Here is a 14,526-nt window from a genome sequence, read left to right on the forward strand (position 1 = left end):
AATGAAACAGTACAAGTAATATTCGTTGGGATAATATATACGCAAAATGATAAGTGGCGAAATTTCGCCCATAGGTTCATCACACTACAGTAAAAACAGAAAACTTCAAAAGAATTCCATCAGAAATCTGAAATAAAAGTTTTCGAACTTCTATAGGGAAGATTACATTACTCTCTTATGCTTAATTATATGAACAAACGAGATGTGTGTATATGTATGTATGTATGTATGTATGTATGGGAACCTTATCCTTTTGTCGATTTCCATTTTTATTCCTATATTTAATGTTTTTTATAGTTAAGCTCCTTGACAGATGACCTACTTGAACAAATCAAGAAGTTTTCAGAACAAAATAGAGCTTTGAAATCTGCACTTGACGAAGTAAGTAACACAAGTTGTTTGCATTTATTTTCCTCCATATATATCCCTTAAAAAGATTTAAGCGAATGAAGAATGACTTTGAGCTTTTTTTGGTTGATTAAAAGCTTTCCAATATATTAAATTCATGTTATTCACCATGCTATTTTCATCTCATTTGATTTAAGTGTCTAAATATAATTTGAACAAAACCAGTAAAATGATGCAATACTATTTAAACTACTCATAAGTAGGTAACTTTTGTCATTCGTAAAAAAGGGCGACAGTAATTAATAATTCATAATTGAGCAATTTCCTATTCAATTGAAAATTTCTTTGATTGATTATAGATTTTTAAAGTTTTACGCCAGTCATATTTGTTCCTTTTAATGGTATTATGTTGAGTATGTAAAAAATTTGTGTATTCTTCCAAAAAGGTTTATATTTCAATTAATATTATGTATGATTGATGGTTTTACTTTAGGTAGGGGTTATGTGAATTGACAATTGATAAGTGAAACGATAATGGAATACACGGATCAGGGTTTTTTTATTTAATTAAAGAAAATAATTAGTTTTAAACCAAAAATAGTTGTTTTACTAAATCAATAATTTCATTGTCCTCAATCAGCTCATACTGATTCTGGAGAGTTCTTTATTCGAATTAGTGAAGATTAAAAGAATGATTCCTATACGATGAATAAAGAAAAGTGCGTTAGTAAATTAGATTATAAGTTAAGATCTAGACCTTTAAACAAACTAGATCAATCATTGGGTTTCAAAATGTTTATCAGTCTTTCTATCCAAACATCTATCTATCTATCTATCTATCTATCTATCTATCTATCTATCTATCTATCTATCTATCTATCTATCTATCTATCTATCTATCTATCTATCTATCTATCTATCTATCTATCTATCTATCTATCTATCTATCTATCTATCTATCTATCTATCTATCTATCTATCTATCCACATATCTATCTATCTATCTATCTATCTATCTATCTATCTATCTATCTATCTATCTATCTATCTATCTATCTATCTATCTATCTATCTATCTATCTATCTATCTGTCATAAAGACAATAGCCAATTTCAAGTTGTCTGAAATCAGAAATTTTCAATCATTGTCTTCGATTTCCGAGATGATTATATGATCAAAAGCAACGAATGTGAATACTATTTAGGTTAATACATGTTTATTAATTGGCATTCTTAAGAGAATATGAAGTAGATAACCGATTTTTACCTATTCATTTTTGACTGAAACCAGTTTTCAAAGTGAATAAATCTTCCTAAATGATAAAAGTGTTTCATAGAATATTTAGATAGTGTTTTTCGTCTATACAAAATGATAAACGAGTTATTCATATTAGGAAATTCTGAAAATACTCTTTTGATAGTTTTTCATCTTTCCTCCACTCAGCGTTACTGGACTGGTATCAACTGAAGACTGAATAAATGTACTAATTACTTTATGCTCAAATGATAAAATGCTACTGGCATTACTTTCATGAAAGAATCTAATGCCTATATCTCGTATAGATACATAGTCAATTTGTCACAGTTCTGGATAGGACTAATACCCATGAGATGCATTTTCTGATCAACTTTTGGGAAAAAAGTGACATTTCAGATAACCGTTGATTTCATGATTCGTCTTAGTGGCACCACCAAGCCTGAGGATATGTGCAGTTAGTGTCTGAAAATCACCTAAGAAGTAGAGATAATAATGAAGGTTAGACTGACCTGGAATTTTCTATTGTTCAAATTAATGACATCGCAAATCCAAAACACCTAGAATGATTATCTTCTTTTTTCACTTTTCATGAAAAAAACTGATGACAATTTAAGTTGCAGCTCCTAACATCAATATAGGACAAATCTTATTCATCTGCTCGATTATCAAAAGATGAAAACTAGGATCTTTATCATAAGTGAAACTCAGCAACTCATGATTATGACGCACTGACCATCTTGATACTGTATAAAACCTTCTGTCACCAGAACAAATACTTAGGACTGACAACCACTACGGACAAACTGTCTAAATCGATGGATAGGGAATTTAATTAAAAACAAACCTATGTGTCGTTTGGGAAGTTGTTGATCACTAAGGATCACTTTTCCTTTTGTATACATGTTTTTTTAGGACTCACTTAGATTGTCTCGTACTATGACATAGCAGAAAGTCACATTCACACAAGCTCTCAGTTATTTCAAGAATCCTGTTTCCGTCGAAAATCCTATACCGACACATATCTCTTTGAATACCATATGAATTTCACTATTTGAAATGTATATAACTGATAGCAACTCTGACTGGAACTAGATATTGTCGAACCGCATTCATACAGCTTATATAAGTTCGGTAATCAGTGTTTCATCGGCCAGTTACAATGACTTATTTATTGATGAGAAAAGGATACATATGAATAATGTGTGATAGAGGTTTTATTAAAATGAATCTTCCATTTTGAAACATGTTACTCTATGCTCAACATTTTTCCGGTTAGCATATTTTTAGTGGGTTAGTTTTCTACGGGAAGTGGTCGCTAACCCTATGCTCAATCCTTCCCTTCCTTTATTCGGGCTTGGGAACGGTAGTAACCCTAGGAGAGTTACAGGCGGTGTTCTATGCTCAGAAGTTGTACACATATTTAAAGATTTTAAGAATATCTAACAAGAATGCCATTAGTCTTTGATGTTACCTTTTTTAAAGAAAATGTTTATTAAATAATAGACATATTGAAAACTGATGAGGAGTCCTACAATGGGACGAAACGGCCGTACAGTACTTCCAGGTTTTCTATGGTAGTCTAGCTTCAATTGATTCATGATTTCAACTATTAAAATAAACTTTGTATTCAATCTGTTTATAAATCATTGATTTTAAAGTACATTTTACACAATGTTTGTTTGTTTGTTTGTTTATTATCTTCATTTGACTGGAATAAAAGACACAATGTACTTTTCTAATATTATATATGCACTAATTATATGAAGTACCATTTACACTTTAGGGTTGTAAGTGAGAGGGGTGAGTATATCGTTTCTTATGTCAGTACATAAGAATAAGGATTTATTCGTATAGTTTATTAAGTAAATCAAATAGAAACAACAATAATCATGGAATCATTATTGGTTCTCAATAGGTGAAACTATAATTTATAGACAACCTTCGAGTGACACTAAAGTGGTACTGAGAGTATCCATCTAATAACTAGGACTAAATAAGGTTTATAAACCAGTGTAAGGAATTAGAATTCTGATTTACTGTTGATGATTAAAGTTAGAAATTACATATAGGGTTTTCATCACGAATTAACATCAGCTATAATAACAAAACTCTATTTAGCCAAATGAATAAATGAATTTCGCGCCAAAATCTAAGACCTATCATTGTAAATCTGATTGGTCCGTCTATAAATTACAGTTTGCCATTCAATCAAATCAGAGATGATATTCGACAATAACACTGAAGTCAGTAATGTGAACTATTCAGTTTGAATCCATCTAACCACCACCACCAACAACAACAAAAAGAAACATTGGACATTATGATTAATATACAGTTTGTGTTATACACTGATATCATTTAAAAAACTTTTGTATATCCAGAACGTATGCTTAATACACTTTAGAAATATGTACATTCATGATCTATAGAGAAGTGAAATAGTTGCAATCAATATGGAACCTGTTATAAATGTGTGTCAAATATTATCATATTTCTTTTTGATTATGTAATCTTTCATTAATCTTTTCAGTCAAGCATGTTCGGGACGTGATTCTCCCACCTCGAAATGCAAAATGTTACTTCAGAGTTGAGTTGCATCGATACCTGAACTAATGATAGGGAGTGAAGTAATTGAGCGTGTCGATCGCTTCACTTATCTTGGAAGTCTCATCAGCCCTTGTGGTCTGGTGTGTGACGAAATCTCAGCACGGATACAGAAGGCTCGACTAACTTTTGATAACTGGCGTAGGTGAGATATCCGTCTGTCAACCAAAGGACGTGTTTACTGAGCAGCAGTTCGTTCCGTCCTACTTTATGGCAGTGAGACATGGCCGGTAAGAGTAGAGGATATTCGTAGGTTAATAGTATTCAATCATAGGTGTCTTCGAAATATTGCTCGTATATCGTGGGACCATCGAGTAAGTAACGCAGTTGTTAGGAAATAGGTACTAGGTAAGGATGGTAAATCAATTGATGACGTAGTGAAACTTCATCAGTTAAGATGGCTGGAACATGTGTTACGTATGCCCAACCAACGACTGCCTCGATGTGCGATGTTTTGTCGTATAGGAGTAGACTGGAAGAAAGCTAGGTGCGGCCAGACCAAAACATGGCACAAGTCCATGAAGTCACTGACAAGTAGACTGAGTCATATTGGTAGGTGTAGACTACCTGGTTGGGGACTGCGAGATGATAGCAACCGATGGTTAGAGACCCTAAATGACATGGCTCAAAATCGTTTGCAATAGTGCAGGTGCATCCACTCTTTGTGTTCTACCAAATTCTAACCTTCTGAATCCTTCATGTCCCTTTCTTCCTCTTTCCAAATTTCACTGTATTATACTCCTTGAATAACATCTTCAAACCCTAATGTTTACGATTACTGCTAATAGTTTTACTACCTCTAGCACAACAGGATTTGAATCGAAAACTGCATCTCTGTGCTAATGTGGTATGGCAACTCGAACTGATGTACGTATGTACGAAGTTCTTCCTTGTTACTGACTTTCTGACTGAAATGATATCAATGAGTTAAAATGAAATTATTTGGATAAACGTCAAAGTAATAACAGTAGTAGTGTAATGAATGAGAACGTAGATAAGGAAGACCTATTACTTCCTTTTCTCATTCTTTGTTCTTTGATCTCAACATTCTATTCCTCATTGACATTATATACTACTTATATTGAAATAAGTAGCACGTATCACAGCAGGAGTTGCAGTTGTAGTTGAAAAGATTAGACATAGACAATACAATCTCAGAAGTAAGAATGAATCGAATGAATGAAACATATAGGATAAATTTTAAACTCACTTTCTAAGAGAAGACAATGAATGAATAATTTGTGTTACTGTAACAGATTATCATTCATCTTAACGTTTCCAATCACTAATTCAGGTTATTACGCTTACCTCATGCAGATAGTCATTATCTGCCAAAATCCGATACCACCATGAGGTAACTTCAACACTATACTGAATCATAGGTCTCATCTACTTAACATAATTCTGCAGAAATCAATTTCGAAAGTAAATACTCCCTGTTAAGTTATTTATTTATATTTATTTAAACACATCAATATTGGTACGAAGGGACACAGAATACAAATGCGTCACAAAAGTCACTTAATTTGTATGTGAATTATGATACTGCCCGGGTGCCCAAACCAAACCACGTGGTTTCCTTAGAGCGCCACTCCTCCAGCCTTCCACATAATGGTCTCATCCACAAGGCACTGGAACAACATAACGAGATGCAGTCACATGGTAGCTGATGACCAACAATAGGTTCATAAACCATTCATTTCCTTAGGATCCTGGAGTTCATGTGCACCATTAGTTTGGAATCAGGCTTTTCCAACTTCCCTAGGTGAATCCTCCATATCCACCGACCCAGTTGAAGAGCCGAACATTCGCTTTCGGTCTTCTCAATTTCGTAGACAACACTCCCGCCACGAGAAGGCAATGAGTAAGACTTTCCTGTCAGTGGTTTTATGCATGTGACCACTTGAGAGCATTTCAAGAGGGAGAGTTAACTTTATCCACTCTCGGCTGTACCAGGGCATTTGGGAGATATTTTACAGAAATCCTCTTAATGTGAAAATTATTACTCTTTTCAGTTTTAAGTCTTGACTAATACTATAAATCAACCATGTCGATGAGTTCAACATTAAAACAACATAGTTATTATTTCCATTCTAGTTTATCATTTTATTTTTCAAGTGATTTTAATTCACGAAAAAAACTAACACTTTTTCTAGTACACAAGTTTTCAAGTGTGTTCAGCAGAGATCAAAGTCAACTGGATAATAATTTGAAAACTACCAAGATACAAGAAAATTATTTGGCCCTATCTTTTGACTATTCACATATATCTTAATAGTTGAGTTCATGAATCGATCTAAGCTAGACCATCCTGGAAAATCTGGAAGCACTGAACTGGAAAGTCAGCATCCACGATCCCATACACGGGACTCGAACTGAGAACTTTCGATCTCGCGTGCGAACGCAGTCTCATACTAGAACGGAACATCTGTCCACTTCCAGCGCTTCTTCCTGATTTCTTCCTCCGCTGGGATCTGGTTTTTTGTTCTCTCCCACAGTACATTGTTGCTAATAGTGTCCGGTCAACTCCTCCTGCAGTCTCCCCGGGGGCTACTGCCGGTTCCAAGCCCGGATAAAGGAGGAGGGTTGGGCATGGGTTTAGCGACCCCATCTCGTAGAAAACTAACTCGCTAAAAAAACACTAACCATAAAAAATTGTTCAAACCATCTAATATATATATCAACGAAAATCGAACCTGGAAAATATTTCTTCTTTTATAGACAAAGGTGGATGTTGACCAGCAGTGGAATTCAGGATGCGCGTCTCGCCCTGCTTTGGAGTCACCAGCTAGATTCACCTACATCCAAGTTGACGTTTACTCTGGTACTCGAAACCAATTTTTTCGAATGCCATCGCGTTATCCATTCAGCTAATGAGTCCAGATAGCCACTAGTTCGTGAGGGTTCAAACAAATGATACAAAATGAGTTTCCTATTTTATTCCAAGCATAATTAGGACTTAGAACTCGTTTTAAAAAATACTCCAACCTCATAGTTTAGTACTAATGTCTCTCATCCCTTAGACATCACTAATTGCTTAAGAATTATAGATATATCATGTTGATAAATGGGGAATTGAATGAAACCTAATTCCACTGATTCCTTTCAATCATCTTCAACCACTAGCTCAAATGAAAACATAATGTTTACCATCTTATGTTATTTAGATCAGTGGTTGGATCAATAGTTGTCAATCGTAAGATTATAAATTATATTCTCTGTAGGTTGGTATGGAAGCTCAAACTGAAGTACATACATACGAAGTTCTACGTTGTTACTGACTGACTGACTGACTGACTGACTATAGGTTGACAGGAGTGTATACTTGGCTATCAATTGTTAATTAGGATCGAAACACCTATCGATCTTTCTTTCGTTTTTCACCTCTTTCTTCTCAATTGATGTTAAGTTGTATCGGAATTAATCATCAATAATCTACAGTTTATTGTATATTAGATTGAAGACAAATGAAAGACGAAGGAAAAAACACCACTGGTGAAATATAATCTTCAGTCACTTGGTATTGTTTACTTTTATATTTCTCATTGCACAATCATGTAGCTACCAGAACTTAGTAGCTAAGTAGATAACGCAATAGCATTTGAAGCGAACGGTACTGTCTTCGAGATATGTGGTGCATAGTAACTATGGGATACAGGTACATCCAGCTGACGTGTCCCAAATAGGATGAAATACGCCTCTTACATTACTTTGCTAACCACTATCTATCTTTGTTTATAATCTACAGTGTTTATTTTCAACTCAGATGTAGATTCTTATGTTGATATTACCGGGCATTATTTTTTTCTTTCTAATATATAAAAACAATAAATGAAAACAAATGAATCAATATTCAATTATAATAATCATTTTCCTAGGCTTCTCATTAAAAATTTATTCATTTTTAGATAGTAAGAGTAGTAGTAGTAGTAATATCAGTAGTATGTTTTTCTTTTCCCCCTTTTGTCTTCACTATACAACTAATACATTTTTAATGAAGACTATAATTATCTGGTCAATAATATTGGGATGATGTTAAAATGAATGATTGATTTCGACGTTTTTCCTAAAAAGAAAAAAGTCTTTCTCATTCATTTATTTGTAAGACTTTATTAGTTCCTCCCCCCTTCCTTCTTACTCTTCCTTTGTTGATACTAATTGACTGTGATGGAATTTTATTCTCTGAGCTGGATGGTTTGGTCATGGAGCTTTCATCGTTCTTCTGAACGATATCATCCGCAGCACAAACTTCAGATAGAAGTGAAGTGTTCGAATTTCTCCATTAGTGTTTCACAGCTTGTTCTGTACACCTCGACGTTGATTGGTTCTCATTGACGATGAAAGCTATACGACCAAATCATCCAGATCAGAGAACAAAACTTTATCAAAATCATCCAGCTGAGCTACAAATCTTCTCCACCATCTCATTAATTGACTGTAATTGATCCATTCTATTGAATAAGTGAATAGTGATTTGAAACAAATAGATGGTTAAGGAATATAATGATCATTAAGGAGTTAGATATTTAATTTCAAATCTTGAAATGAATATCAACTTGATAATCAAAGGATATTTAGCTGATAATGTTAAAGTAGAATGAATTGCATGATCTGAATATCATTGTTAAAGATCATCTGAGTTCATTCACATTCTCTAGTGAATATTCATTGCTAAGATTTATCGTGTCTTTGAACTAATATATATATACAGTATTATGTTAGTCATCACATTGTTGCATCTGTCTATCTCTTTCCTTGGACAATTGACACACACACACAGAGAGATAATTGATATTCATGGATAATTTCTATCATTAAATTATGTCAAGTGCAAAATTATTGATTGTTAATAGGTACTAAGTAATTGATTCGTTTTAGCTCAAGACTTCTCAGCAGTATGAACCCCGTAATCATACAAAAGACTCAATTCAACATTTTCATATCCCTTAATGACGATAGTACAACCAATCTACTGAGTAGGAATCAAATAAGGAAAATTTTCTCATTTTAACTGACTTATTAATGTAGAATGATCCTCATTCAATGTCTCATCATTTCTAGTTAGTAAATAGTTACTACTTACTTACTTGCTTACTTACTTACTACTGTTACTCCTCGTGGAGGAATATCGGCCACCCACGAACATTCTCCATCCAACTCTGTCCTGTACAATCCTTTCCAGTTGTTTTCAGTTGATATTCATTCTTTTGATGTCTGCTTCCAATTCTTGACGCAGTATGTTCTTTGATAATCCTCTTTTCCATTTGTCTTCAGGATTTCAAATAAGCGCTTGCTTTGTGATGCGAATTGTTTGCTTGTAGCTCTTCTAAGGTTATTACTGCCGTTTCCAAGCCCGGGTTAAGGAAGAGAGTTAGGTATAGGGTCAGCAACCCCAGTAAATAATAGTACTTACATAACTCAGAGCCTTTTTTAAATTTTAGATTTCATTGAATACTTTTGTAACATTGGCATTCATAAATAATGGAATTGAACTGTTTCTTTATACTATAGACATTGTCTTCGAAAGTTTGATCAGTTTCATTTGTCTTTGTATCCTTGTTGACTGTCTTATTTGGTTGATTTCTGTCAATTTGATTGGTTGATTTTTTAAAACGTAGATTGATAAATATGATCTACGTCTAAATGTCTATTTCATTCATTGAAATAATGAGTCAACTGAAGCTAGAACACCATGGAAAACCTGGAAGTACTGGACGGCCGTTTCATCCTAGTATGAAACTCCTCAACAGTGCGTTTCCACGATCCTGAACCCCGCGAGATTCGAACCCATGACCGATCAGTTTCGCGCCAGGCACTTAATCAACTAGACCACTGAGCTGGCATTCAACGGTGTTAATGTCTCACTTCAACCAATCCACGAAGTTGCTCCACCGCGCCTGGCGCGAGACTGATAGGTCCTGGGTTCGAATCTCTCGGGATCGTGGATATGCACTGCTGAGGAGTCCCATACTAGGATGAAACGGTCATCCAGTGCTTCCAGGTTTTCCATGGTGGTTTGGTTTCAATTGTCTCATGATTTCAATCAGTGAAATTTCTAAAATCTCCACAAAACCCCTTCTGATAAATGTCTATTGTTTGAAGATTGATTTAAATAGTATACTTCCAGAAATCTTTTGAGAGATTTTTTGAATATTTTCTATTCGGTCTATTGCTTAATTAGCATCCATAAAAAATGAATAATTCTGTAGGATATCTATAGTTCAAGATATGGGTGTTGGACATGTTAAAGTTGGAAAGGTATAACACATAATGTCAATTGAATGATCTAAACCTAATGATAATTGCAAATCTATATTTAGTTCCTGATAAGGTTGTAATGTTTCTAACTAAAATAAATAAATGTTCATGAGTCGATTAAAGCTAGACCAACATGGAAAATGTGGAAATACTGGAAGGCCGTTTCTTCCTAATATGAGACTCCTCATTAGTGCACCTCGATGATCCCACTCGCGGAATTTGACCCCAGAACCCTCGGCCTCGTGCGTGAACGACTAAACCGACATCCAACGGTATTTATTTGTTTAAACACATAAACATTGGTACAAAGAGACACCAAATAGATATGCGCTACATAAGTCCTCCGATTTATGTGAGGACTGTGATACTGCTCGGGTGCCAAAACCAAACCAGGTGGTTTACTTAGAGGGCCACTCCTCCAGCCTTCCACATAATGGTCTCATCCACAAGGCACTGGAACAACGTAACGAGATGCAGTCACGTGGTCGCTGGTGACCAACAATAGGTTCATAAACCATTCATTTCCTTAGAATCCTGGGGTCCATGTGCACCATTAGTTTGGAATCAGGATTTTCCAACTCCCCTAGGTGAATCCTCCATATTCACCGACCCAGTTAAAGCGCTGGACATTCACTTTTCGTCCTCTCAGTTTGGTGAAAAACACCCCCGTCACGAGAAGGCAATAAGTAAGATTTTCCTGTCAGTGGTTTTATGCATGTGACCACTTGAGAGCATTTCAAGAGGGAGAGTTAACTTTATCCACTCTCGGCTGTACCAGGGGATTTTGGGGGGTAAACGGTGGTAATGTCTAACTCCAACCAATCCACAAAATTGAGTCATCATTACTTAGTAAGTATCTAGTTAAAATTACTCTTTGATATACATTAACTTCTATTTATTATACATTGACCATTGCCTTTACATTCTGTGCTTTGTTTTTTCTTAACAAAATTAGGCACTATTAAACTCTGCATTAAAGGATCAATTGGCTGAATTAACACGAAAATTAGGTGAAATTGAAAAACGTCAGGTTAGTTTAAAAGTCCCGTTAATAGTTTCTATTCAAGTATTAACATTATTCATAATCACTACCATATTAAATGTAATTTGTGAAGTGAAGAAAGTCAATATAACGGTCTAAAAATACAAATGGATTGAATTCACTTGGTACTGTTTATATGAATCTTCCGATTTTTGCTTAAGGCTATAATTGATCAGTCTCTTATCGACATATGTGCATACTGTGCGTATTGCCTTGATATTGCCTTAAGTCGCAAGCATTATGAACAAAGATGGATAGTCTATAGCAGTTGAATCAAGGATGCGCGTTTCGTGCTATTTGGGACGTGCATCCAGAGTTGATGTTCACTCTGGGACTCGAACCCAGTACCGTTCACTTCATACAGTTCCAGTACAGTTTCCAGAGAAAAAAACCTATAACTTCACTTTAATTGATTGAAAGACACAATGTTATCGTCGTTTACTTCTTTTTAATGAAGACTTTATGCAATGAATGGATAAGTAAATCTTCATTCCTTCTCATCTTTTCACTGAACGCTAAATAATCATATTGTCAGTGATTCATAGAATGATAGAAGTTTCTATTTTGTTTAATGCTGATGTTGTCTAACCGCATTATAATCAGATGATATTGATACAAATAAAATAAATACTATCTTATTTGGACATCAATTCTAGAATGCAGGTACATCCAGCTAACGAGCCCTAAATAGGACAAAATGCGCATCCTCGATTCCACTGATAGCCACTATCCATCTTTGCTTAAAAATAACTTTGTCTATGTTCTGTCAATTTTACACATTTAGAATAACAGTTTATCAAAGAAAATCGAATATGAATTACATTTAGGATACATATATAGTTCAGACATGTTAATGTTGATAAGCAAAACGAAAGATGCTGAGATTATATAATGTATTGGAGTTCGATTATACACCAACTTAGCGAATAGTAAGCTGACTTCCTCTTTCATAAACATCTAAGAGATACTGGAAGCAGATGAAGATGTATGTTTCATGATACAGAAATGTAAAACATGATCAAGGTTACCTGTGAGTAATTTGACAAGGTCAAATATATGATTGACAACTAATGAAAAGATAAAGATAATTTACCATCAGTTTGAAGTTGTGGTTATTGTCAGATTTCATAGAAATCACGAACTGACCAATGTTAGACCAACGTTGAAAACCTAGAAACACTGGACGACCATCTCATCCTAGTATGGTGATCCTCATCAATGTGCACTCACAGTCCCGTACATGGGGCCTAGACCCAAGACCTTCAGTTTCGTACAAAAGAGCTTAACCTCTAGATAACTGAGCCGGCATCCAACAGTGTTGGTGTCCAACTGAAGAGTTTCATGATATAATAAAACGACCATCCAGTTTTTCCAAGTTTTCAATGGTGATCTAACTTGAATCGAATCGTGAATTCAACCATGAAGAAACTACAATCTCCACAAATCCCTATATATATATATATTAATTAATTAATTAAACTTAACTCTGCCAACCACAATTGACGGAGAAGATTTGGAAGATGTAAAAACCTTTACATATCTGGGCAGCATCATTGATGAACATGGTGGATCTGATGAAGATGTGGAAGCGCTGGTAGGTAAAACAAGAGCAGTGTATTTACAACTGAAGGACATCTGCAACTCAAAACAACTGTCAACCAACACAAAGGTCAGGATTTTCAATACAAATGTCAAGACATTTCTACTGTATGGGGCGGAAACCTGGAGAACTGCAAAAGCCATCATTCAGAAGATACAAGTGTTTATTAGCAGTTGTCTGCGCAAAATACTTCAGATCCATTGGCCGGACACTATTAGCAACAACCAACTGTGGGAAAGAACAAACCAGATCTCAGCGAAGAAAGAAATGAGGAAGAAGCGCTGGAAGTGAATAGGACACACATTGAGGAAAGCATCGAAATGCGTCACAGGACAAGCCCTCACATGGAATCCTCAAGGCCAAAAGAGAAGAGGAAGACCAAAGAAAACATTACACCGAGAAATGGAGACAGATATGAGAAAATCGAAGAAGAATTGGATGGAACTAGGAAAGAATGCCCAGTAGAGAATGAGTTATAGAATGCTAGTCGGTGGCCTATGCTCGATTAGGAGTAACAGGCGTAAGTAAGTAAATTAATTAATTAAACTTATCAAAATTGTATTATTATTATTATTACTTTCTTTTTATGCTAAAGAATCAAGAAGCAGCTCTTTTACAAAATGTTGTTCATATGGATGCATTACGTGGTTTAGTATTTTGGCATACATTAGGCAAATCAATTACTGGAGTAGATTATTTAACTGCTTATTCACAAGTCAATACTACTACTACTACTAATAATAATAATGGTAATGGTAAATCACATCATGTCAATACTATTGATAATAATCTAATGAAAGAGGAATCAAATCGTTTAACAAAGTGTTTACCAGAAGAATTTGTAAGTTAATATTTTATTCTTTTTAGAATTGCATCCTTGATTTTGACATTGATTATAATGAATGATTGGTTGCTATGTTGGTTTTTTTTATTTCTCTAAAGTAATTCATTTCCCCTTTTTCATTTGAATTTCAACAAACTACTTTGAAAGTCGGTTATTTTTAATACAAAAAAAAGACCAATGAGCCAGCATCCAATGGTGTTAATGTCTAACTTCAACTAATCCATGAAATTGAGCGTCTGTTGTGAGAAAGTAACTCATTGAAGACAATGTTAAATATGTCGCCCAATGTCATGAACTAGTTGAAGTTAGACATTAACACCGTTGGATGCCGGTTCAGTGGTCTAGAGGTTAAGCTGTCGCGTTTTGGACCGATAGGTCCTGGGTTCGAATCTCGAGAGGTGTGGGATCGTGGATGCGCACTGCTGAGGAGTCCTACAGTAGGATGAAACGGCCATCCAGTGCTTCCAGGTTTTCCATGGTGGTCTAGCTTCAATTGACTTATTTCAACTATTAAAAAAGACTTAGTACCAAAATCCTTTTTATCACGATTGTGAAACATGAGTTCGGTGTTCA

The 14,526-nt window shown here is 34.9% G+C and overlaps 1 protein-coding gene across 2 annotated transcripts in view; it reads left to right on the top strand.

Moving 5' to 3' along the window:
• QRICH2_1 (Glutamine-rich protein 2) overlaps window positions 1-14,526 on the top strand; it is a 104,579-nt gene that overhangs the window by 14,737 nt on the left and 75,316 nt on the right. For both annotated transcript variants that reach the window (XM_051217352.1, XM_051217353.1), the window contains exons 4-6: window positions 298-381; window positions 11,423-11,497; window positions 13,705-13,950. In XM_051217352.1, the coding sequence (XP_051064742.1) occupies window positions 298-381; window positions 11,423-11,497; window positions 13,705-13,950 (405 nt within the window). The remainder of the gene's footprint in view (window positions 1-297; window positions 382-11,422; window positions 11,498-13,704; window positions 13,951-14,526) is intronic.

Source organism: Schistosoma haematobium, chromosome 5 (assembly GCF_000699445.3).
Source record: "Schistosoma haematobium chromosome 5, whole genome shotgun sequence".
In the NCBI taxonomy this organism is placed as follows: domain Eukaryota; kingdom Metazoa; phylum Platyhelminthes; class Trematoda; order Strigeidida; family Schistosomatidae; genus Schistosoma; species Schistosoma haematobium.